At 40.8% G+C, this 26946-nt stretch overlaps 1 protein-coding gene across 9 annotated transcripts in view; it reads right to left on the bottom strand.

Moving 5' to 3' along the window:
• FRY (FRY microtubule binding protein) overlaps positions 1 to 26946 on the bottom strand; it is a 425513-nt gene that overhangs the window by 193470 nt on the left and 205097 nt on the right. For all 9 annotated transcript variants that reach the window (XM_036831330.1, XM_036831325.1, XM_036831331.1 and 6 more), the window contains one exon: positions 12968 to 13167. In XM_036831330.1, the coding sequence (XP_036687225.1) occupies positions 12968 to 13087 (120 nt within the window). In that variant the 5' untranslated portion in view covers positions 13088 to 13167. The remainder of the gene's footprint in view (positions 1 to 12967; positions 13168 to 26946) is intronic.

The following is a 26946-nucleotide window of genomic DNA, read 5'->3' as shown; positions in this document are numbered from 1 at the left end:
CTGAAAGGCATTTTATTTTCTTGGACACCAAAGGGAGGAGGGGAGGCAATTCTGATAGTAACGACCTACCTTTAGGAGGGGGAACCACTGTCTCGTTCCCAATCTCCATCCTGAGCATAAGCATGATAGTTTTTGCCTTCGAGAAGTTCACAATTTATTATGCTACCCACTGGGAATCCCAGAAAACCTTGGGAAGTGGGTATGCATGAAGCCACAGAGCTGATATTTATGGGGTAAGACATTGATCCCAATGTGATGGCTGGAAATCTCTGGAATTAGAACATCCTGACTGACCAATCTGGTACGTACGGGGCATTGTTTAGATGGAAAGGAATGTGACACACACTCTACAAGCCTTTCCAGCCAAGTGCCTCTCAGAGTGTTACTGACAGGTCAGTAGCCAACACGAGAGAATGGAAACCACTTCACTCAGCACCACAGAGAAGCCTCTTTTCAGGTGGGATTTGGTGACACAGTGCCGTTATCTGAACCAACAGCTAGAAAGCGAGTGAAGGGGGAATGCCGCCCTTGCTGCCATTTCTGAATTGGAATTTGGCTTGACTCACGGGTGAGCATTTTCATTCCTGTTGAAGTTCCACAGCCCCTAAGTATCTTGAATGTTTGTTTTACACATGAGATAAAAAAGGCAATTTCAAAGGCAGCATCCTCTTCATGATAAGCATCATATAGTATTCATTACGTACCCAAATTCATGCAGCCAATCAAAATATCCCAGTTAAAACTGAAATGACCCAATTACTTTAACTAAGAAAAAAAAGGTTTGGTTTTCTGGTAAAAATAAAAGGAAAACTCCAGGGGGTAAAGAGTTGAAAAAAAAAAATAGATGAAAATCTACTTACCTACTCTCTCTTTTGAAGTGTTATTAAAAGGCAACATTCTGGAATTAGTGGTACAGCTTTGTGAATACTCACTGAATTGCACAATTTTAAAGGATGAATTTCATGGTATGTGAACATACCTCAATTAAAAAAAAGCAATACCGGGGCTTCCCTGGTGGCGCAGTGGTTGAGAATCCACCTGCTAATGCAGGGGACACGGGTTCGAGCCCTGGTCTGGGAGGATCCCACATGCCGCGGAGCAACTGGGCCCGTGAGCCACTACTACTGAGCCTGCGCGTCTGGAGCTGGTGCTCCGCAACAAGAGAGGCCGCGATAGTGAGAGGCCCGCGCACCGCTATGAAGAGTGGTCCCTGCTTGCCGCAGCTAGAGAAAGCCCTCGCACAGAAATGAAGACCCAACACAGCCAAAAATAAATAAATTAATTAATTAAAAAAAAAAAAAAAAAGCAATACCTACATTTTAGGTCAATCAAAAATATTTTAAGATTATAGTACCTAACCTCGACCAAACTTCTGTGATTACAACTTATGAATTGAGTAGAAACCCCTAAAGGCATCAGGAAATACCATCATATGGAATGCTGAATTTTAAGAATCATTTAAGTCGGAAATACTAGATATATACGTAAGTGACAATTAAAATTACCTAATAAAATATGTCTTCTTATTGTTAGCATGACCTGTGGAATTTTAACCAGTTAAAATGACTACAGTGCTAAAGATTGCTGCTGCCTAAAACTGTATCGATGACTTTCAGGAAAGTCAAAATGCAAAATGCTGTGTGGAAATATAGTGATATTATATCATAGTGATTGTAGGAATGGGCCTTCCATGCTTATTATGTCATATTAATGAACTTACTTTTTAATGTGGACCATTTTTTTTTAGTCTTTATTGAATTTGTTACAATATTGCTTCTGTTTTATGTCTTTTGGTTTTTTGGCCACGAGGCATGTGGGATCTTAGCTTCCTGGCATCGAACCAGGCAGGTCCTGATCGACCAGGCATCGAACCTGCACCCCCTGCATTGGAAGGTGAAGTCTTAACCACTGGACCACGAGGGAAGTCCCTGAACTTACTTTTATTGGTATTTTCTGTGACTTAAAAAATGATGATGTATTTTCAAATGATCTTTTGTGTTAAAAATGATGTCTCTATAAATAGTAAGAAGAAGCATATAATCAGAAAAGGCTAGACTGAAAATAACTTGAGGAATAATCTTCACCTGATTTTGTACTCTCAAAAAGAAGAAACTTTGATAATCTTCTCATAGTCACTGGACATAAAAATTATGGCCTCACCCATGGATGAATTGAATTGGATACTATTAAGTTGAAGTAAAAACCCCTTTGGGTTTTTTTTTTTTTTTTTTTTGTATTACTTCATGATACTTTCCATATGGTTTATTTGCTATAAGGTTCAGTGAAACTTTTACTCTCACGGTGCATTAAATTTCATTTCATGGCCAAAAAAGTTCCATTTAACAGTCACAAAAGAACAACTTTTCATCTGTGTGAATCCAAGAATATTCATAACAAGGAAAACAAACTTCAAGTTGAACAGTACACAGAAAAAAGTGAGTCTGTGAGCTCATTGGAAAGATCACCTCATTCGGCGGCTAAATGCAACCTTTCAACAATTATGTCTGGTTTTAGCTATTAATACTATTTTCTTTCTGGGTTAGGGTGAGTTTTCAGATTTCTGGTGAAAGTCTTACTAGATTAAGTAAGGGGTGCCAGGCTGAGCTGCTCTGCTAAGAAATAGCTATTTTTAAAGTTATTTTTTTATTTATAATTTGGAAAATAAGCTAGTACTTTGTTAAGTGTAACATAAATATTCCTTATCTGACCTGAACTGTTTCTGAGTCTCCTTTAAGGACAGCATTACTTTGATTGTATCACTATACTTAGGCAGCTAAATCTAGAAATTATTTTTATTCTCTTTATATTTCCCTTACTAGGTTTGTTGAAGTAAGAGGAGCCTCTATTTAAAGAGAAGTTTGGCTAAAAACACTAGCTGGTTGTCCTTTTGGGAAGCTGACTTGAATCCATAGTGCAGAGAGATATTAAAGCTGCTGTTTCTGCTATTTACATCCTTAGATGACAGACATGTAACAGTTGGGTGGTATAGGAAGACTTGCATATACAACAGTACAAAAAACCCACCAACGTGCAAATCTCAGTATGATGAAATACTATCTTGAAATATCAACACTGAGGTTAGTGAATGGCTATCAGGCTATAAGCATGACTAATTATAACAGTTTTCATGAAATTCACCATATAAAGATTCAAATTTAATTAGAGGTAGTAATTCTGCCTTTCAATTAGTGCAGCAGGATTCCCTAATTCACAAATTCCTTAAATATTAAAAAAGTTCCTGATTAAAGAATCTGATAGTTTCTGGTATCTAGACATCAGCAGACTATTCAGGTACCTGCAGAGGTGAAACACAAGACTACAGCAGAATGTTCAATCTGTATATGGGCCAGAGGCAAAAAAAAAAAAAAAAAGAGCTCTTTTATAACTACAAGTAGACTGTATCCCAACCATAGTCTCTTAACCTCTCATTAGATCTGGTCTAAAATCCTAAGAGGAGGCTGGAGTGAGCATGTATTTCACTTACTAAAGGCTTGGCTTACTTAGAGCCACAGTCAGATTCATTAAAACAACTAGAACCACTCACCATACATATTTTGTTGGTGGTGGATCACCTGTGTCATTATTATAGCACAATGTCCAGCTTAAGTTTGGGGTTAACTGGAGTGCTGTCCTGATGCCAGCCCTGCGACATCAGGTGGAGGAGGAGCTGAAAGCCTGAGACGCAGGGCCAAGAAACAAGTGTTCGTCAACAGGCAGTAGTACTTCGTGAACCTAGAACCACATTAGCTTGTGGTTAATGTGGCCATGAGCTAATTGCTCAGCCTTTCCATGTTTGTGCCAGCTGGCCGTGACCGCTGTCCCTACAGGCTTGGTCTCAAGGCATGACACGTTCACTACAGGTTGGTGGTGTGAGTGCAACAGACATTGGCATCCTGGATTCTTTAAACATGTGCACACCAAGAAACTATTTTGTGTTACTTCTAGTTTATTTTTAGTCTTATATTAAAGCAGAAATTCCCTGACTTGTGTCTCTTATGTCAGCAAACCAGCTAGATCATGTTACATGACTGTTAAGGCTCCATCCCAGCATCCCCCAGTTAGCATCTCTATGAGTGAGTATCTGTCACCCCTCCCTCACCTCTGCTCCAAGCTCAACACAGGGATAATACCTGAAAGCTCCTGCCTGTATCTCATCCATTAGCTATTTTGTGAGCAGAGGCTATCAAGGCTCAAGCAATCCCAATAATAAAATCTTCCCACTGTCACATCACCTTTCATCCTAAATATGTTTTTAAATGCGGGAACATTTACAGGAAGGCGAGCTCTGCTCTCCTGCTCAGTCACAGGCTCTGCTAAAGGACAAGATGAAAGGTGTGTGTTCTTCTTTTGAGGTTATGCAGATCTTTTCCTCTCTCCAGGTTTCAATTAAAGTAGAGAATACATTACTTGCTTTCTAAGTGTTAGGTGAGTTAGAATTTCTTCTTCTTCCTGTTGACATTTTATGCTGTTAGGCTGCAGATCCAGATGAAACCCCTGGTCCAGTATGCAGATTAGCTTCACTGCAGCTCCTCGCAAGGACAATGGAAGCTTTAACCTGGGTGGATTCAGTGGGATGTGACTTATTTACTCAGAGACGTGGAGAGTTAATGCTTATATTTCATTTGTTATACACATTAGAGCTAAAACTGGGCTTGACTGTGAACATTTCATAGAAGAAAAAACAATGATGGATCACACGTAAGTGACTTTGTTGGAAGCAGAGGCTAGTAGCAGGGCTGTGATGAAAAACCAAGTTTTTTGTGTGTTGGTCAAATTATAGGAAGGAGGGTGGACAAAACAGGCAGCCTGAGTAGTGTGGTTGAAAATTCTTGAAGGTACACACTTCCAGTTATTACAAACATAAGTTCTGAGAATGTAACATATAGCATGGTGACAACAGCTGACAATACCATGTTGTATATTTGAAAGTTGCTAAGATCGTAGATCTTAAAAGTTCTCATCACAAGAAGAAAAATTTGTAACCATGTGTGGTGATGGATGTTAACTAAACTTATTGCGGGGATCACTTCACAATACATCAAATCATTATGTTGTATGCCTGAAACTAATACAATGTTACACGTCAGTTATAGCTCAATAAAACAGGAAAAAAGGAAAAATCAGTTTGATTTGATGACTAACTTTAAGAAAATTAGGTATTTCTCCCTCTGACGTTTTCAATAAATTTAAACATATGCATGAGAAAAAAGAAAGTTCTGAAATTTTCTGAACTTGCTTTACTTAGTTGAATAATCCAGCTTCTCACATTTTGGGCCATTGGCTTCCCAGCACGACCCAGCACGACAATGTTCCTACTTGTCTCCGAGACCCCGATCCTCAGGGTCCTGTGAAATTTCCTCTTGGAAAGCCTTGGAAAACCATTCTATGTGGACTCGCCTCAAATCCCTGGTTTCACTTCCTAGGTCCTCACAACTTATACCCGCATAAGTATTTTGCGGGAGATAACAGTGAGCCAGTGGGGCTGCTGCCTTCTCTTGTAGACTTTTGTTTGCCTCTGTCACCTCCCAGAGCGTAAATCCCTAAAGGATCCAGACCAGGTCTGCTTAAACCAGCTTTGGCTGTACCTTTCTCATTGCCAAGGCAGAGATCAGAACAACCATCTGACAATAACAGGGCATGGCAACAGCAGGCATCCAACCACCCTGTTCAAGCTTCCACTCCTTCTGAATGAGCACAAAGAGAGGAAGCACCAGGCTGACCACCAGAGAAACATACCAGAAGATGAGGTTATTGATACCAATTCCTCGATGACAATGAGGATGATGATGGTGGTGAAAACTGAGCACCTAGAACGTGCTAAGAATTGCGCCACAGCTCCACACATTACCTCGAATTCTCTCACCCACCCCATGAGCGAGGCTCTTGCAAATGAGAAACAAGGGAGACTGACTGGCTGACCCAAGGCCTCACAACACTAAAGAGGCACAATCAGGATTCAGATCCAGATCAAGCTGAATGAAAAGTTGTTCATCTTTTCTTTTCCATTAAATCTGCAAAGTCAAGATTATGCGAGCTCTTGAATTTCGAAAAGCTGGAGAGCCTTGTTTTTTGGAAGAGAGTTTATTGAGAAGGTAATTGCCTGTGACTCCAGTGACAGATGGTATATAACCGGAGAGACTCAGATAATGAGAGCGTATATTCTGAGGCTGAGTCCGACCGCTAAGAGTCAGCCTGACTCTCCTCTTCACACACTGCTCCGGTGAAATGGGAGCAGGTGACCGTATCAATGAATAATGAGGTATCCTTAGATGCCCCAAGGCAGAAGCCTGAGAATTAACGTCCCTTGTACTCTGCAGATCGTAGGGCATTCATCTGCCGAAGGGTACAAAGGACAGAACAAAATCCATTATTATCTGTTTAGAGGTTGGCAAGACGACCCTCAGAAACACACAGGATCCTACATTCCTTTTAAGCTACTATATTAATATTTTTTTTATAGTTTTTTTTCTTTTTTGGCTGCATTGGGTCTTCATTACTGTGCGCAGGCTTTCTCTAGTTACGGCGAGCAGGGGCTACTCTTCGTTGCAATGTGCAGCCTTCTCATTGCGGTGGCTTCTCTTGTTGTGGAGCACAGGCTCTAGGCATGCGGGCTTCAGTAGTTGCAGCACGTGGGCTCAGTAGTTGTGGCTCATGGGCTTAGATGCTCTGCAGCATGTGGGATCTTCCTGGACCAGGGCTTGAACCCGTGTCCCCTGCATTAGCAGGCGGATTCTTAACCACTGCGCCACCAGGGAAGTCCCTATTAGTATTTTTTTCATCCATTCATTCATCTATCCATTCATTCATTCATATACTCATTCATTCAAAAAACAGTCTACTGTATATAAAGGAGATTTTTCTAGACACAGGGACGTGTGTGTGTGTGTGTGTGTGTGTGTGTGTGTGTGTAGATAAGACACAGTTAATGCCTGTAGGAACTTAAAGACTAGTAACATGCTTCTTTAACTTACAAAAAGTCTGTATCCTCCACCCCTAAAATATAAATTTTATACCATAAAAATATAAATTTTATACCAAGGTCTGATATATATACACACAACTGAAAGTTCCATAAAACAACATCTACCCTTAAAATCTATAATGTTCTCTGATATTTTCTCTTCTAGTCTACTCTAATACTCTTATTTAATGAAGGCAGTTTGCTTGAGATAATGATATGGCGGTTCAGATAAAGTAGAGATTTACAAGTGTGTATATCCACAACTGCATAATTGTGTGGAGTCAGCAGGGAAGAAATCAAGTAAACCTTTTCAAAGGTGTTTGAGTTGGGCCTTGAAAGATAGGCAGGATGGAGAGATGAGGGGGATTCCAGGAAGAGGGGACAGTGTGCTATACACACGTTGGCAGGCAAGCACAGAATTGAAACATGGCTCATAAAAATCCATGGAGGAAGAAAGGTAGGCTGGAGTTAAATCAAGGAGCAGACGGGTGTGATATGAAGGATCTGAATAAGAGAGTGAAAGGGACAGGTTGTATTTAGGGGAAACTCATCACTCAGGATCAGAAGAGGAAGACCTGGTGACAATCCCCTCACTCTCCCTTTTATGCATCTTGGGGACACCCCCACCTCGCCATGGGAACGTCTGCTTGCACAGGAACCTCACCGTGCAAAGACCCACCCTGCCCTTATCTGCATGAAAAGCAAACCAAGAGCTCTGCAGAGGGCTTTGGCAGGATAATGGACAAAGATAATGCAAAAACTCACATGCTACAGACACTTGGAAATGTTGAATGGAGTATAAGATTTTTTTTTTAAGGCAGAAATGAGTTCACAAGAAAGGAAAAGGGAAACGAAAGGCAGAAAGATACGAGGTGACGTAGTGGCTACACAGGGAGAGGACTACTGGTCTCGTTATGCTGGAGGCTTTTTGTTGTTGTCTACTTGGGGACAGGAAACAAAGCTGTGAGCCTTGAGAGGTGGGACACTGGAAATAAGACACCTATATAAACCCTGGTCCTAAACAATGAAACAGTGGACTAGGGACAAATCTATGCACTGGCACAGGAAGATGAAAAGATATTCCAACGATCCCTGCCTGGGTTCTAGGTAAAAACAACAACAACAAAATCCTCCCCAAGAATTCGAAACCACAGTCTCAAGTCTTACAAGAGTTTGGAGCTTACATTTATATCACCTTCTAGGTGCAGAAACTTGCAAACCAAGAAATTAATGTAATATTTGGCCCAGATGGTGAAGACTCTGGGGCTAACCTAAAAGAGGACACACACAAAAATGTAGGTTTAAGGTGATCAAAGACAGAAAAAAGAAATGCTAAACATAAGGAAAAAACCCCTAAAAAACCTAAAAAAATAAAACCCACCTAAATAGATTTTAAAACAGTACTTCTAGAAATAAAAAATTCTATCACCAAAATTATAATTCTCACTGGGCACATTAAACAACAGATTAGACATAGCCCAAGATAAGATTAATAAATTGAAGATAGACCTGAGAAAATTACTCAGGATGCAGTAGCCAGAGACAGTGAGGTAGAAATAATTAAAGAAGGGTAAAAAGATATGTAATATATCCCAAGAAGGTCCAATGTACATCTAATATGAATGTCAGAAAAAGAGAAGAGGAAAAGTGGAGAAATGGCAATATTCAAATAATTAATGGCTAAGAATTTTCCAGAACTGATGAAAGATATGAACCCTCAATTCAAGAAACATGAGTCTCAAACAAGAAAATAAAAATAAATCCAGGGGCTTCCCTGGTGGTGCAGTGGTTAAGAATCCGCCTGCCAATGCAGGGGACATGGGTTCGAGCCCTGGTCCGGGAAGATCTCACATGCCGCGGAGCAACTAAGCCTGTGTGCCACAACGACTGAGCCCGTGCGCCTAGAGCCTGTGCTCTGCAACAAGAGAAGCCACTGCAATGAGAAGCCTGCTCATTGCAACAAAGGGTAGCCCCGACTCGCCTCAACTAGAGAAAAGCCTGCGTGCAGCCAAAAATAAAATTAAAAAAAAATAAAATTAAAAAAAAATAAAATTAAAAAAAAATAAATCCACATCTAAACACACAATGTAGTGAAACTGCAGAACACTATACACAAAGCAAAAAACCATAAAAGCAAACAGAGAAAAAAGTAAATAATCCACAAACAAACAGCAAATCAACCACAGACTCTTCAACAGCAATGCTTGAGGCAACATGGTGAAATATATTGTCAAAAGTCTAGAAGGAGAATAAATGTCAAACTAGAATTCTATTCCTAGCTGAACTATCACTGATAATTGAGGGGAAAATATGGGCATCCAAGATAAACAAGACAGTGATTTACCACCCACTGACTGTTACTTAAAGAACTACAAAAAGATATACTTTGGGAAAAAGAAAATTTAAACCAGAAGAAAGGAGCAGGAGGCAAGAGGGAAACCATCTGTTACATTGTTTTCTGTACTTCTTCTGTTTTGAAATAAAAATATTAAAAAGATACAGATGACCCAATTTACCTTGTTTAGAACACTTCGCTTGGGAAAGGTGAAATAATGGTAAGACTAGCCAAGAGCAAATGCTATCAAATGACCCCATGAAGCAACAAAAATAGAATAAAATTATCGACTTATCCATAAATATTAATGAATATGATCTGAGCATCTTTTGGATACAAAGAACAATACTGCTGAACCAGTGAAAGATGTTTAACAAGAAAAATATCTAATATTTTATTTTGGTAGAACATTTTTGTTTCCTGTCCTTTCTTCCCCATTTAAGTTACCTATTTGGATACTGGTAATTCGTAAATACAACTTTAATTTAGTATTGTATATAATTGATCCCACACAGTCTAACTGATGTGGAATTCCGAAGGACTAAGTTTTCTAAATAAAACTGAAAAATACAGATTCCTGAGTAGCCCCATAGATAATAAATCTATACTTCAAAATTTTAAAAAATTACCTTTGCTATTCCATACAAGTTTTAATTATATTAGAGATAACAGAATACAACTTTGTGAAATGATACAAGCCCACATAAATCCAGGTTTTTAAAGGACTCAACTTCTTTCTAAATAAAGCCAACCTCAGCAAAAGAAATAGTAGGGCACATTTACTTGGAGTTCGCTTTAAATGTACTACACATACATCAAAAATAACACTTCTTCTTGCTATGGCTACAGAACAAAATGCCAAATGCACATTTACATTAGAATCAGGTAACAAGCCACAGAATCTACTCACATTTATTGTCCCATAAGTAAGCAAATACAAGGGCAAAAATTACTAAGCACTTTTCAGCAGACAAGAAATGGAAATGGCACAGAAGCTTACATCTCTGCCAAAAAACACAAGGGGAGTAAATAGTCACTTTTTATAAAAAGCAACGATATGAAAATTGATTGAATACATTTCTTCAGCTAAAAACACAATGTCCATCTACTTGGCCATCAGCATCTCATAAACTCTCTCACCCTGGGCACACAATGAAAATTTGCTGATGAAGAGGACTTGCACTTTTTCTTTTCCATTTTTCTTGTTTGGGGACCTTTAAGTTGTCTCATAGGAAGGAACAAAAATGGCTACCTCTAATTAAAAGAATGCTGTGGTACATGTTACTTTTTCAGACATAATGTTTACTCCAGGAAGAAAAATGTCATGCAGACACATGCCAAACTGAGTAAACTAAAGATGAAAAAGTTACACCCAAACTATTTTACTTCATAAATTCTTAAGTAACAGTATCTAAACAATTATTTTGGAAACAGGGATGGCTCAGGATCTAGCCTTCTAAGCACCTCTTTCAACTACTGTACAACTTCCCAGTTTCTTGGGAAAATCCAACATGATACACAATTTCAGAGAGCCCTGGCCTGCTACTTTGGCACTGTTCCACTGTCAAGGAGTGAAACGATTCTTTTCTGTGCCTTCCCACTCTCTCCTCCTTAACTCCCCCATGATCTCTGGAACCCAGGTGGCAGGGGGAGGGGGCCTGGGCTGCCTCAGCACCTCTCAAGGAGCTCAGAGGGTTCCAGGGATCAGCACCGTTTGGAGCAATGGGAATGTGGGCACATGATCTTTGGACTCAAGTTATGGGGAGCCCTGTATTGGCTTGTTCAAAAAAGTGAAAGAAGGTATCTTTACGTGACAATGACTGGCAGTAGAGTGTAGAATGGTTCAGAGGTGGGCTCTGAAGAGAACGAGCTTGAATTCAAATCAATGCTGTGTGACCTTGGGCAATTACTTTCCCTTCTCTGTGCCAGCTTTTCCCATCTATAAACAGGGATATAAATACTACCTACCTAAAGTCATTGTGAAGATTAAAGGACATAATACATTAAGCACAGTGCTTGGCACATAGTAAGTGCTCCAGAAATATTAGCTATTATTAGTAGTAAGAGTACTAAAAACACAAAAACATGGGTGAATGGGGAAAAGGTACAGTACTAAGGTTTCATTTATTATAAATGATTTAAACTGTAAAACCAAGAAAACATTTTCCTTAATAGGAAGTTAGAATTCACTGCTCTAATAACGTTAAAATGCAAAGTTTGTAACTTTTGGGCAACCATACACTTAAATATTCTTGAATTTTGATTCCCAAACCTTAAATTGTGATTCTCATAAAGGTTATTTTTTAACAGATGATGTTGAATATCATCCGTTACGTATTTTTTTGAGACTTGGGCAGTGGGCTCAATATTACATTTAATTATTTTAAGCTATGATGCCTTAAAGCAGCAGTCCCCAACCTTTTTGGCACCAGGGACTGGTTTCATAGAAGACAGGTTTTCCATGGTAAGGGGGGGCAGGGGATGGTTCAGGCGGTAATGCGAGCGATGGGGAGCGGTGGGGAGCGATGGGAACGATGAGGAGCGGTGGGGAGCGATGGGGAATGATGGGGAGCGACGGGGAGCGATGGGGGGGATGGGGAGCGACGGGGAGCGGTGGGGAGGGACGGGGAGGGACGGGGAGGGATGGGGAGCGACGGGGAGGGACGGGGAGCGGTGGGGAGCGGTGGGGAGCGGTGGGGAGTGAGCGGCAGATGAAGCTTCACTGGCTCACCTGCTGCTCACCCCCTGCTGTGCGGCCTTGTTTCTAACAAGACAGCTCAGCGGCCTGGGGGTTGGGGACCCCTGCCTTAAAGCCAACCCCAGACCTCTTCTCCTGTTCCAGTCTCCTCACAGGAGGTACAAAGCCAAGCTTCATACAAAGAGCTGCGTCACTCTGAATTCCTTTCCTTTCTCTTATTGTGTGTGGCCTACCAAGGTCAGAAAACATGTAATCTGAATCTTCCATTTGGACTTTCTTCCTTTCTGACTGTCCTTTGGAGATTTAGCACACTGTCCTTAGAGCCCTTGCTGAAGTAATGAACATAAGGCTGAAGCCACAAGCCTTATTTTGCAGCAGAATCATTTGCAAAGAAAGATACTGACTACTGACGTTGAAGGGCATTATCTATCTAAGAAAGGACCTAAAGGTAACTGAGTCAAGAATTTCCGGTCTTCCAATTTTCAGATAACAGAGTGGTATTTCTGAACGACTCACCAAAAAATTTCCTCGGATAAGATGTCACTGAGACCATATGTTCTCAAACTAGGAGCTCAGGCCAGCCCTTGAAGAATGATGTTTTTTTTTTCTTTTACTTTAAAAATAGGACAAAAGATTTTTGACTAAAGTATATGACACAGCAGAGGCTATGAACACAATTTTTCTATGATTAATAACGTTAAATTATGCTTAACGTTAAATTATGCTTTTTTGTCCTGAAATGCAGTGGTGAAGCGTGCTGCTGAACTGTATTGGCTAAGGATTGTTTTGAAGTCCTGGATCCACAATTTTTTTCTTAAATCAGCAAACTGAACTATTATCTTTTAAAAATTACCTATGGTATCAAACATTTGGAAACTAGGGGGAAAGCCATCCATCCTTTCTTAGAGCTGTAAAATCTATATTCAGTGTCAAGATGAATGTAAAAAGACGCGAGTCTCCTGTGCATACTCACCAGGGGTTCTGCCATAATGATTCGAATCTTGCGCTCAGCCTGAGTGGTGAAGTTGACAAATAAACTCTTGAGGACATATTCTCCAGGTTTGCTGTCTGGGTCCACACTGATGGGTAACATGGTTGGTGGCCCCTTCTCCTTTTGTGTGCCAGATACAGGTGGAACTGGAGGCTTGATATAACCGTTGCCAACTGGAGAAGCTGAAAAAAGAGAATGGATATTCTTACTGGCTGAAAATAACATCATCAATATTCAGATTGGCTGTGTTAAACCATAAATATAAGGATATGAATCACATGAAGAATGCTGTACTCAATATCATAGCCTGGCCTTATGGTGTTAGGATTTAACTATTTTGATTAGGTAAGTGTGTGTGATGCCATATTTATCTTGAAATACTTCTGGTTACCACATTGCTTTAGGTAAATCGTGTTGCAAAGACATAATACAGCTGATAAATCCTAAAACATTTAGGATGTTTTTAGCTTCTTTTTTATGTTCCAGGGAAATGGACTAAGAAAATGCATAGGGGAAAACAAGTGATTCCTTGTCCTGGTTTTCCTGATAACCAGGAGCATTCTGTCTTCTGTGATTCATTCTAATAATGGAAAAGACTCTGGGGTCGTCCCTTCCAGAAGTTTCCAAGCAGCAATTTTCAGAAGCCCAGCTGGCTCTTGCTCCTGAAAGGGATGCCCCTCTTGAAAGATAAAAGGCTCAAGCAGTGCCATCTATGCCATCCAAGGTGTGGGTTCTTTTCCCTCTCACCTTCCTTTGGTTCAAGTTGGGATGCCCCTCCTCATCATTTATAAAATGTGCAGATTCCCTACTTGGATTAGATCTTGAACAGAGGCCATTATCAGAATCTCCAGTGAGTGGCCTCCTTTCAGGATGCAACAGACAGACCACTGCTTTAATTTGACAGTTACAGAAAAAAATTTTTTATTCATAAATGAAAATTTCATGTCTCTCTACTTTTGACTATCCTTTGACATGTTGAATTCTAACAAGGACTAGCCCCTTCCATCTAAGTACCTGTAAGATGGTCAGTTATCAATATTCAATGGAAGAAATATGAGAGTAGGTGAGCTTAGGTGACAGACATTAGGTATACTGAGGAGAGGACGATGATAAAGTAGACTTTTAGAAGGAAAACTAGATAGTTTGGGTGACTGGATACAGAGATTAAGGAGAGGAGTCAAGAAAAACAAAAGCAGATTTCCAGTTTGGACACCGGTTTGGCTGTCAAGAGAATGGGGGTATGTCATCGATAATAAAGGAGGGGAAAAGTTCTCCATGAAAGCTGAACACTCTTTTCTCAAAACTACAAATAAATTCAAGGCTTCTCTTAAACTTCTTTCTATCTCAAGCCAAATTCTGAGGAAGCCAGGCAAAAATTTTATTAATTTTATGGAATTACCAGCCTGTCCTCACGTCATGTAGATTCTCTGTCATCTTTCTTACTCTTTCCTAACGTCCCCTCCTCTCCACTTCATTTAACCTGCCATACAGGTGGGGACTCCCTTACATCTGGAGGGTCTTCCCATATCTCAACTACCACTAAACTTTAAGAATATGGCCGCTCAAGTTATAAAAATAAAATAAAATCGGTTGTATATGATTCCATTTTCTCATTTCTCCATTCTCACTAGCTCCATCCTAGTCTAGGCCTTTGGAAACCTACGGCTAGATTATTATGGCAGCCCCATTGCTGGCTTAACTTCGCTCGTTTCACATACCAAACGAATCTTCCTTCAGCTGAATTCTAACACACTTCTGCTCAAAATGTGCAACGGCTCTCAATTCTCATCATCAAGCCTCAAGCACATGGCCTGGTTCTGAATACACCCCAGTCACGCTGACGGCCCCGGCTGGCCCAGGGGTACACCGCCCTCACCTGCAACTTCCTGCTGTCCCTCAGCTGCTGCTTTCCACTTTCCTCTGCTCATCTAATCCTCCTGGCCTCTCAGAACCACTCTGACTCTCATCTCCATGAAACCTACTCCACCAGGCCAATCCGCACCGGTCAGTTTGTATGACAAGGTTTAAACGTTTAACTCTCGCGCTTTGGCCTTGCACATCCTGCATGACCTAAGGAAGGCTTCAGAGAGAGCTGACAAGTGGAATCATTATCAATCAGTCACGCAGTTCTGCTGAGGGTTGGCTCTGTAACTGAACCATATACTTTTCTGTGTCCCCTCACAAGACTGTAGCCTCCCAGATCTCACACAGAGTTCTTCGCACAGGTAATACTTAATAAATCTCTTTAAATAAATAAATGACACCTAACTTTATTTCTGTATGCCTTGAAGTGATTCATAAGGAGGGTACACTATGAGAAGAATCAGTGGTCACAGTTTTAAAGGAACAGGGTGAAACATTTGCAGTGAAGAGTCATTAGTAAATGGCACTCCTTGCAGCTTACTGAAAGGTACTATTAATTCTAAAGAGCATATTCAAAATCAGGTGATGCAAATGAAGTCCATTCCTCTGCCTTACCTCCTACCCTAAGTGCAAGAACCTGGTGGAAGTAGGAAGCCTCCCAGGTCCAACCTACAGAAGGACGTGGGATCTCCACGAGATATCATTCTAATGTATCAAGGGCACTGTGCCATAGGACTGAGACTGAAACAGAAACTGAAGAAGTCTAAGTGGAGGACTTTTTATTCCCTTTAGTTTTCCACAGGATTTAATCTATTTCTAGAAGACAGCAATAATCAGGTGGATGGGATACAACTGCAAGACCAGATCCATAATCATAAGGCTCTGGGGCTTAAACGTCCTAACTATAGTGAGAGAATTTTCCTAACAGTGACCTGTAGCAGTCCTCCTGCAAAGCTGCATTTTCAACCAGAAGAGCTGAAATGCAGATACCAGAATGTCTCCCAGACAACTCTTCCATTTAAAAGGCCAAAGTACCAATTCACTGCTATCATAAAAAATGGTATCTGCCTATACTTCAAAGCCCAGACATCCCTGTGTGTACAAAAGTCTGTGTGCACAGCCTTAGTGAGCTGGAACTATCCAAGCCCAGCAGAGCCCAGTGTCAGAGCTGAAAGCGACTCAAGGAGAGGGTGCCCATCATTCTGGCTGCAAACAGACCAGCTGGGCAGATGGAGATGCCGTGAGAGTTAATGGGTAAGTGTCCTTGAACTAGATCCACTCCCAAGTTTTAGAAACCCCTCTTCATCCCACCATAATTCATAGCAAATTCTAGCTTTTTGTTAGGATAATTTTCATGGCACCTTTCAGTGACTCAAATTATATATTGTTACCAAATATAGTTGAGAAGCAGAAAATACATGTTCCTGGTACTCGAAATTTAGTCACATAGTTCACACTAAACATTAGACCACTACCATTGGAAAAAAATCGTTATATCCTCCCCTCAGCACTTGCTTGCCCTTAATCTACACATAATTAAGATCAATTGTCTAGTTTCTGAGTTCATAATCGACTGGAAGCTGAAAATTACAAGGGAAAGGTACAACATCTATGGGTAGATGCACCAACAGCAAAACAAGAAAAAAGGCACAACTCTCCAAAGCCGCCAGAACTTTAAAATGCAGTTGCCTGAAGCCATTTAGCACAGGGCCACAGAACATAACACTGGGGGCAAGGATATCTCCATCCTGCAGGTCGTCATGATTAGCGTTCATGATGATAAGCCTGAGTCCCGTGGAAAGGTTAGAACAAGTTCAACATCTAGTCCTGTATTTGAGAAGGTGAGGAAAAAGAACGATATAAATTTGCAAAAAGGTTTCTATTTCAAAAGGAAAACACTAAAAAAGTTTTGGTATATTAAGGGGTAAACTTTGCTCTCAAAAATTACATCTATTTCTTCACAGGTCTGATTTTTAACTAAAACTACTTTTTCATTGAAACATATAAACCAACCACTAATTCAGTAATTGCCACACTAAGGCCCCATTTTCCAGCTCTGCAAATGCAGGCAGTTACAGTCTGCCCTCTGTCTCCTCTGCTTCCGCATTTGTGGATTCAACCAACCCTGGCTGGAAAATGTTAAAAAAAATAAAAATAAAAAAAAAATAAAATTCCAGAAAGTTCCAAAGAGCGAAACTTGAATTTGCCACGGGCTGGCAACTATTTACATAGTATTTACATTGATTGTACTTACAACTACTTACATAGCATTTACATTGTATTAGGTATTATAAGTAATCTAAAGATGAACTAAAATATACGGGAGAGGATGTGCATGGGTTATATGTAAATACTACACCATTTTATATAAGGGACTTGAGCATCCATGGATTTTGGAATCTGCAGGGCTCCTGGAAGCAATCCCCCGTGGACACTGAGGGATGACCCTACAGTTTGAGTCTATTTCTCTCCACTGCTTTCCCTGCTTTCTATCCAGCCGGGCAAGCAAGCCCGTCTACACTTTAGGGTCTGGTCACTACCCTCTCCTCCACTGGCTGGGTCTAGGCCCTGCCCGCCACTGGGCTCTGCCGCAGTCCACCCAGCTTCTCCAGATGGTCAGCATCCTTTTAACATGGGACCTCTGGAAATATGGGACCATCCTCTTAACATGGGACCTACCATCCATTCATTCTTATCCCTTAGGATAAAAGCATCCTGACAGGTCATTATCTCCTCTTCCCCACCTAAATACAAGTGGAAGGAACAATTTAACTTGGAGTAAACACTTTTCTCATTTAAATTTCTTGTATGTGATGGATTTTTAAGCTTCAATTCCATCTGCCTTTATCCTCTCTCCTTTTCTTCTTCATCTCATCTTCCTATATTCACACAACAGCTCAATGTCCCTAGAAAGTCACTGAAACCAGTGTTCCTAGGGGCGGGTGGGGAGCTGAGGCGGGGTTGAAAAGAAGAGCATCACTTTCAGATATTAATCAGGCCTCTAACTACTGAATCTTTGGAAATTTGCTTTGCTTTTATTTTCCCAGTTACATTTTAATCTCGGATGAAACATGTTCTAATTCTTCTTTTGTCTTAAATGGGTTTTGTTGAGGTTATTTTATTACTTTCATTCTAAATTCTGTTTCAGTTGGTTCTGCTGGATGGTTTCAGGAGGTGTTTTCCCCCCTTTACTGGGTGTCTACTTCTATCCAGCAGGCTCCATTCCTTAATCTGTTAGAAGTCTGTTTTAGGTTTTTGCAGCCCATTTGTTACCTCTTTATTAGATCTATTTCTGACCACAAGTGATGATCTTTTGAAGGTGACTCGCTTTTCCCCTCATTTCATCGACTAATACCTTAATTTTTAGCCTGACTGCTCTTAGCTGGCTACGGTCTTCAGTACAATTTCCCTGAGTTACCCACATTTCCACGAATTCCTAACCTCCTAACTGCAACACCAGCACAAACAGCCCCAAAACGCATGGTGCAGCTACATTTTTATTGTGACACTAAGGAAAGGAAAGGCTGTAACGAGTTTCCTCGTGTAAGTGCCCCAGAGGCTAGAAGTGGCGATCTATGTTACAGGAGAGCAACTGGTTTTCTGTTAGGTTTTCAGACACGTTAATACCATCGCTCATTATAGCCTACCATCCATTCACTCTTTCACCCATTCACTTCAACCAATATTTAATGAATGAGGGCTGAGGCTTCAGATTCTGTTCTAGGCACTGGGAAGATAGCAGTGAACAGATGGGTCCTGCCCTCATGGAGTTTACACTTTACTGAGGCAGGGTCATATAATCAGCAATTTCATGTGTGTGTATATACACACACACACACACACACACACACAAAATGTGTTAGATTGCAATACGTTCTAAAAGACAAAGGGAAAATTAAACTGAGGGAGCAAATAGAGGAACCTGCTCTTGTCTATCTGCCCAAAGGTGCTTAGATGTTACAGTCTACAACTGTTGTGGAGAGGGATGAAAGACACGTGCATTCTTGGTGTCCAAAAAACCCAGAGCACTTGGCTCAGGCAGGGTCTGCTTTTCTGATCCATCCCTATGGCCTGCCTGTATCTGTGTCAGTTGGATTGGAAATGAGAATTTTAACCAGCTTGTGAAGGGCATGAATCAAAATGCTGACCAGACACACGGCTTCTTCACCTCCTTCACAAAGTACGGGACTCAGGAAAGGGGCCATCTCTGCCGCCTCTTCAGCAGCTTACAAAGACAGACAAGCAAAGAGCCAGCTTTTCAAAACACTCAATGCTTTTTCTGATGTTTCCATTACTGGAACCATACCCTGAGCATTTGAAAAAGAAAATGGTTTACTTTTTTTTTTTTTTAAGTATCCTGAGATAGTATGTAGTAACTGTTCAAAGTAGGTACTCCTCCTAGAAATGGAGGTCTATTTAAACAACTTTACTTTCTAGAGATCTAAGTAACCTTATCTTTCAAAATAGGAGTAAACTGATTAGATTTTTTTGTTCACAGTTGGATATACGTTATTCTTTCTGCTGGTTCTCGGTGCCTCGTTCATTTTGGAGGTGTGGAGAGCAAACCCCTTTTGTAACCAAGAACTGGGTCCTTCTTTAGGGCCATACGTCCCCCCCTCAATCCCTCCTTTCCTGTAAGAATCATTTTGTTTACTGGGATTACAGGAACATTTCATAAAACATAAACCAAGGATGACGCAGCTACTGTGAGAACGTGTCACACTGTGTATAGACCAATAATAAATTGTCCACTAATGCATTTATGAGGGTGCTTAAGAAATGGCATTTTAAAGGGACTGCAAGTACTCAAAATGACCAGAAACCCTGAGGGTCATGAAAAGTAAATTAGGACGAAAAGAAAAAACCCTCCAACTATGATCAGATGAATTATTTTCCTCTGAAGAGTATTATTAAGAAGTGGAGGGCCTCCCTGGTGGCACAGTGGTTAAGAATCCGCTTGCCAATGCAGGGAACATGGGTTCGAGCCCTGGGCCGGGAAGATCCCACATGCCGCGGAGCAACTAAGCCCGTGCACCACAACTACTGAGCCTGCACTCTACAGCCCGCGAGCCACAACTGCTGAGCCCGTGCGCCACAACTACTGAAGCTCGCGTGCCTAGAGTCTGTGCTCCACAACAAGAGAAGCCACTGCAATGAGAAGCCCGTGCACCACAACGAAGAGTAGCTCCCACTCGCCGCAACTGGAGAAAGCCTGCGCGCAGCAACGAAGACCCAATGCAGCCAAAAATAAACAAATAAATAAATAAATAAAAAGGAGAAGTGGAAGATATTGGGATAAGAAGAAACAATTAGCTTGAGCAACAGAAAAATATTTAAGGGATAGAAGATTCCTAAATAATATTATATATTTCAAAGTAGGTCAAGAAAAGACTACTAGGCAAAAATATTCAGAAATAATTTTTGCCTTGGAAGAGAAATATATTCAATGACATGTTAAGTTCTGCTTAATTAATTTCCATAAAGTTCTAATAATGTGAAATATTCCTCCCATTTTTGTTGATTAAATACATTCCTGCTTTCTCTTACACTATTTAGCTCTCTATTCTATAGTTCTCAAATTGTGTTCCTTCAAGTTTCAGGGTTCACAAGATACCTCTAGGACAATTAATATCTTTAATCCTCAAAAATAATCCTAGAAGGTCAAACAATCTCCCTTTTACAGATAAGACCATGTAGGTTCAGAGAGCTTACATGATTTTCCCAAGGTCACAGAGTGGTTGACTCAGGATCTGAACCCATGTTCACCTGACAGCATATCTTGTGAGCTTCCCGTATCACCCTGTCTTAAAACAAAGCAGTTGCTTGTGATGAAAACTAAATAATATAAGTCCCTTTACCCACCCACAAGGTTTTCCCCCTGGCATTAACTAGTTTGGGGACTTCAAGGGATGACAAGATAAAATATAAATGTTGTAATTTGGAGAATGAGGCTTCTTATGGATTAGTATAGATGATTATTTTCTAGAAAGACTCATACAACCTCCAGCCATGGGTCCCCTGCCAAGTTGTATGTCTTCTTGACCTTGAATGCATCTTTTAGCCATTAGAGGAGGCTGAGAAAGGCTAGGAGTACAAAAAAGAATCAAGAATTGAAGACCCGGGACTTCTCTGGCTGTCCAATGGTTAAGACTTCGCCTTCCAACGCAGGGGGTGCGGGTTCGATCCCTGGTCGGGAAGCTAAGATCTCACGTGCCTCGCGGCCAAAACACCAAAACATAAAACAGAAGCAATATTGTAACAATTCAATAAAGACTTTAAAAAATGGTCCACATCAAAAAAAAATCTTAAAAAAAAAAAAGAATTGAGGACCCATATAAATATATGAAATCTGATTAATGACACACCTTAGAAAGGTCTAGAGACTATTCTTTCCTGATGATATAACCTTTAACTGGTTGTTATCCTAAGAAGAAGCAAGTGAACTTGAAGGCACAGTTCTCTGTGTTTACTTCAATCTGCTGCCTCTCAAAACAGTTTTTGTCTTTGGTCTCCCAAAGACTGAATACCTCGGAGAGAGTGAAAAAGTTCAGTAAAGAGAGAGTAAGCATCAAGTCACTGCCCTGTTTTCTTTCTCTCTTCCTTTACCTTCCAGTATTTTATCTTAGAGAAATGACAGTAACACTTCAGTGATTTCCTTTATAAACGTCTGTCATCTGCTAAGATGCAATTACATGGACTTTCCCCTGATCTTCAAAGTAAGTACTGTCATCAGAGCCTGAAAGAATGTTTGCCAAGATCTGTGAGCTAAGGAAGATGAGGTTACATTGACATTTCAAGGTCCTTTCTCACCAAAAGGAGATAGAATAACCTGCTAGAGGCGGGATAATCCTCAATTTCAACCTCCGTCTTCTCCCGAACAGAACTGACAAGGGGCTCTCATTCATGGGGCCCTCGCTGGCCATCCTCTCCTCCTCTTTCTTGTATTTTCTCCTTTTTATTGTCTTCCTCTTATGGCTCATTTTATGCAGTAAAGTCTCATTAATTTGAAATTCCTTAATTTAAAATTGATGATACATTGGACAAGGCTTTGCATTCTTTTATGTTAGCTTTGAAAAAGATTTGCTGCCTTTTCATGTGAATCAGGGGTGCTCAGAAACTCTGCACATGAGATTCTCCTGGAAGGCTGGGCCCTACCTGATTCAGGGGCTCTGGGGTGGGGCTCGATCATTTGCATTTCTAACCAGTTCCCAGGTTATGCCAATGCTGCTGGCCTGAGGACCATATTCTGAGATCTCTGAGGAAAGCAAAGAGGACCAATTAATCCAGTTGATAGAAGTGTTTGTTTTTTTTTTTTTGGAAAATGCAAGTTTTTATTATCATTACTATTTTTTTTCACTTTGTTTCTACATTGTGTTTTTCATTCCTTTTGCCTATAGCAAAACATATGCTTCATGAACTCCAACTAAGTTAATGGTTTGTAGGCAAAACAGAGGAAGAGCACTGAATGGAGAGTCCAAGGTCTGAGTCCCAGCACAGCTGTGTGTGTCCCTGGGAGAGGAAGCTGCAACAACTGGTCTTTGCTCTCCTTACCTGTCCTTCTTAAAGAGGCCAGGCCTCGTTGTCCTTTCTAGCTCCAGTATTCTATGACTGTATAAAAATATGCACTGACGCCGCATAAAACATCACTTACTCAAACACTTAGTAATCAACACTTGCCTTCCCTGGAATTAATATAAATCAGTGAGATTCCATTGTCTGTCTTCTCTCTAGAGGAAAGCTTGACAAATACTCCTGACCCTTCCAGGTCTACCTCCATTTCTGCTCTGGTTCCCACCCACCCTTCTGAGACTGGCAACTCCCTACACTCCAGGTAGACACAAGAGGAAACCTGACTTCATGCCTAGCGGTAAATTCAGGACTCGTGTCAACATGTTTTCAAAAACATTAGGTGCTGAGAGTCTGCCTTTCACAAATCCCTGTAGTAGACCTAGAAGGACAGAGGCATCAACTCTGTTCCCGGCCACCGATTTGCCAGGCTTTGTGGAATAGATGGCATCTGCCCCAAGGCTTCAAGGACAGGTAGGACCCTGACAGGTAGAGATGAGAAAGGCGCGACCCAGGCGAGGGCTCAGCATGGCAGGTGCCTGGAGGCATCTGCTGAGGGTCTCTTGTCCTCTCCTCCCTCACCCTCCTACCACACATCCCCATCACAGCACACACGCACTCTGTCTTCACCAAGGAACTGAGAAATTCTCAAGAACAGGACCACATCTTGTCTTTATCTCAAGCACTGAGCACAATGCCTGGCGTAATTAATTAAACCATTGTGCTTACTTAATGGAACTACACCCATCTGATTCCACAGTACACAGTCTTTGTGCGAATGAAATCACTGAACAAGTATATATATGAAAAACTTAAACTCCTAAGTCCTATAAAAATGTAGGTTTTTGTCTTTCTCCAAGTCTCCAGTTGGTTTGCAGTGGGAGCTGTTCCACATGTAGATGTATTGTTGATGAGATCACTGAGGGAGGTGAGTTCCTCGACCTCCTACTCCACCATCTTGACCTCCTCCTGTGCATAATTTTTTTTTAATTAATTTATTTTATTTATTTTTGGCTGCGTTGGGTCTTCGTTGCTGTGCGCAGGCTTTCTCTAGTTGCGGCGAGCGGGGTCTAGTCTTCGTTGCGGTGCACGGGCTTCTCATTGCGGTGGCTTCTCTTGTTGCGGAGCACGGGCTCCAGGCACACAGGCTTCAGTAGTTGTGGCTCGCGGGCTCTAGAGCGCAGGCTCAGTAGTTGTGGTGCACGGGCTTAGTTGCTCCGTGGCATGTGGGATCTTCCTGGCCCAGGGCTCGAACCCGTGTCCCCTGCATTGGCAGGCAGATTCTTAACCACTGTGCCACCAGGGAAGCCCCTGTGCATAATTTTTTAATGGGGAGGCAATAAGGGGAATTTTCTATCCAAATGACAACTTCCTCTTCCCTAGTCTTTCTCCTTTGCCATTATATCATGTCAATAATAAATATTCAGTGCCTTACCCACTTTTTATATCATTTAAAAGTATTCAGTACTTTAGTTTTTTCATCATCCTAATAAATACCTTTGATTCTTGAAAAAAATGTAGGTTTTTAATTCTTATTATTAGAATTAAGGTCTTGGATGACAAGTCAACGAGTTTGGATTCTATTTGGAGCTAGCAGGTTTCTGGGAGGAATGTTGATCGATATTGTTGTGTAGGATGGGCTAAAAAAGGGCTGTTTGAGGGACAACACAAACTAAAGACCACTGTACCAACTCTGAGAAAAACAATGAAGGTGGGAACCTGTATGGGGCCCATCAGAGCAGAAAGGAAGGTCCTGCATCTTACAGAGATGATCTGAAATCTTGTCACATCACGATTTTCCAATAAGAAAAACATGCAAGATATGTTTCCCTGGTGAGATGTTATAATGATTAAGGCGTTGGAGAAACTTTTTTAGAATACTGACTCTAGAAGCTTTCTCAAAATTCCCCCCCTGTGGCAGGATACTGGTCAGGGTTCTTGTCCCCAAGCACTGAAAACTGTTGGCTAGGTATTCCTGGGAATAGCAGAGGGGTTCCCAGTCTCCTAGCACTAGAACAGAGCAGCAGGGCAGAGAGGGAATTGTATCTTGCCCTATGTCCAAGCTCATCAAGTTTTCAAAACAGCAGAGCTAATATCCATTTACAAGAAACAATGGGGATGTAGGGACAAGTTAAATGTCACCCTAAGGAAGCAAAAGAAATAATCCAGAATTGGGTCCATTTTATAAGAAAAGTGCACTAATGTCTACCAATCAATGGAAGAGATAAAAATAGTATGATTAAAGGAGACTTAGGAGACAGAACAACCGAATATAACGTGCAAATCTTCTTTGAATCGTGACTTGAGCAAACCAACTGTTAGAAGAAATTTTAAAAAATGACAAAGCAATTTGAATATGAACTGGCTATTAGGTAATATCAAAGAATCATGGTTAACTTTGTTAGGAATGATAACAGCATTGTGGGCAGGTTAGAAAATACCTATATTTTCTAGACTGTATACTGATTATATGGAGTTCAATGAAATGATGCCCATATTTGATTCAAAATACTTAAGAGAAAAAAGGTATACATGAAGTAAACATGATTAAATCTTGATAACTGTTAAATCTGAGTGATGGAGATGTGTTGTATATTGTACTATTCTTTCTCCTTTTGTGTTTGTTTGAAAATTTTTCATAATAAAACATTTTTAAAAGATAAGGCTCATTTGTAAAAAGTTTCCATTATTGCCTCATAGCAGGCAATAATGAAGGAATGCTATCTTAGAACCTCAATTCAAAAAATAAATTATTATATAAGAAAACTGAACACCATCTATAATCTAGGTTTGATCACGTAAGTTAGAATGTTCACTAAGATTTCAAGTCCAGCTACATCCTTTCACATTAACTGTGTTGCACCGAATGGTGTGTATCTTGGAGCATTTACACTTACAACACACAGCAAGGGTGAATACAGGTGGGATGTCATTTCCCTAGGTGTCCTTTTTCATACTTATGTTATGATATTTCAGAAATATTTTTGTCTGAAAATACTATGAATGTGATCAGTTAATCAATTTGCTACAAATGAGTCCTTAATATGGATACGGTGCTCTGCAAAGTTCAGTGGAGAATACAAAGATAAATTTAAAGTGACAATTGGAAAGATTTTAAAAATTTAGTACATTCAGTCACAAGGTGCCACAAGGCAGTGTCAGGTTGATGAGCCAATGGACGAGCACATGAATTTAGGAGAGCATTCATTAATTTGTTCATTGATTCGGTCATCAACTATTTATTAAAGGCCCACTCTGCTCCAAGCAGTGTGCCAGCTGCAGGGGGGGAAGGCAGGTATGACTCCTGTCCTCATACAGCTGATGGTACGTGGGGTATGTGGGGGAGATGGGCATTACATAATAAACACACCCAGAAAAAGAATCACAAATCGAAGTGCTATGAGGGCTGCTGAAGAGAAACAGGGGGAAAGACACAGGGGAAAAGACTCAGAGACATAGAAAACAAACTTATGGTTACCAAAGGGGAAAGGGGGCTGGGGGAGGGATAAATTAAAAACTTGGGATTAACAGATACACACTACTGTACGTAAAATAGATAAACAACAAGGACTTACTGTATAGCAAAGGGAACTATATTCAATATCTTGTAATAACCTATAATGGAAAAGACTCTGAAAAAGAACATACATATATATAACGGAATCATTTTGCTGTATACCTGAAACACTGTAAATCAACTATACTCCAATGAAAAAAAATCCTACTAGAGAGACAGACAGACAGGGTGGACATATCTGTGACTATGGGGTCAGGGCAGGACCGTCTGGGGTGGTGACATTGACACTGAGACCTAGAAATTACTGATGATAGATACAGTCAGAGAAGGCTTCAAGGCAGAAGAGAATGAGGGCAAAGTGGGGGAAAAGGACGCCTCACGGTGGCTCTAGCTCACTTCCTTCTGGTTTTATGAGAGGCTCTTCTGGCCAGACACTCCTTGGCACTTCCTTTTGCTGACAGCCTCCCATCCCCTTTACCCAGCTTTGCCCTCCTGCAGAGTGCCGGCCACCTCTTGATATATAGTGATATATTTTGTATTTGTTTTCTATCTGTCTCCTCTACTACACTTAAGTACAACAAGGGCAAAGAATTTGTGTAATTCCTCTTGTATCCTCACTTCCAGCTTAATAGCCAGTACTCAGTAAATATTTTTTGCATTAAGGAGGAAGGAAGCATTAAGATATATAAGGTCACGAACTGTCTCCAGCCTAGCATCTCTATATTCAACCCAAGACTCACATCAAGTCTACTGGGAGAGCTCTTTCTGCCACCTAACAGGACGCTGACAAACAAAGCACCAAGATGCCCAGGAGGAGAGTATTATATCAAGGACGATAGCACGTCATTTCAGTAGAGAAGTTGACTAATGGTGTGTTGAGGATGGCTGGCTTATGAAATCTTTACGGCAGAGTTTGTCAAGCGCTGGTTGTGACCCATTACTCAATCATGAAACCAACCGAGTGGGTGCTGACCAGCATGACTGCAATGAAATAGAATAGAAAACTGTGGAAGAA

This window comes from Balaenoptera musculus, chromosome 18, assembly GCF_009873245.2.
Source record: "Balaenoptera musculus isolate JJ_BM4_2016_0621 chromosome 18, mBalMus1.pri.v3, whole genome shotgun sequence".
Taxonomy (NCBI): domain Eukaryota; kingdom Metazoa; phylum Chordata; class Mammalia; order Artiodactyla; family Balaenopteridae; genus Balaenoptera; species Balaenoptera musculus.
Note: the sequence above shows the minus strand (reverse complement) of the source record. Positions and strands in the feature narration are given on the sequence as shown.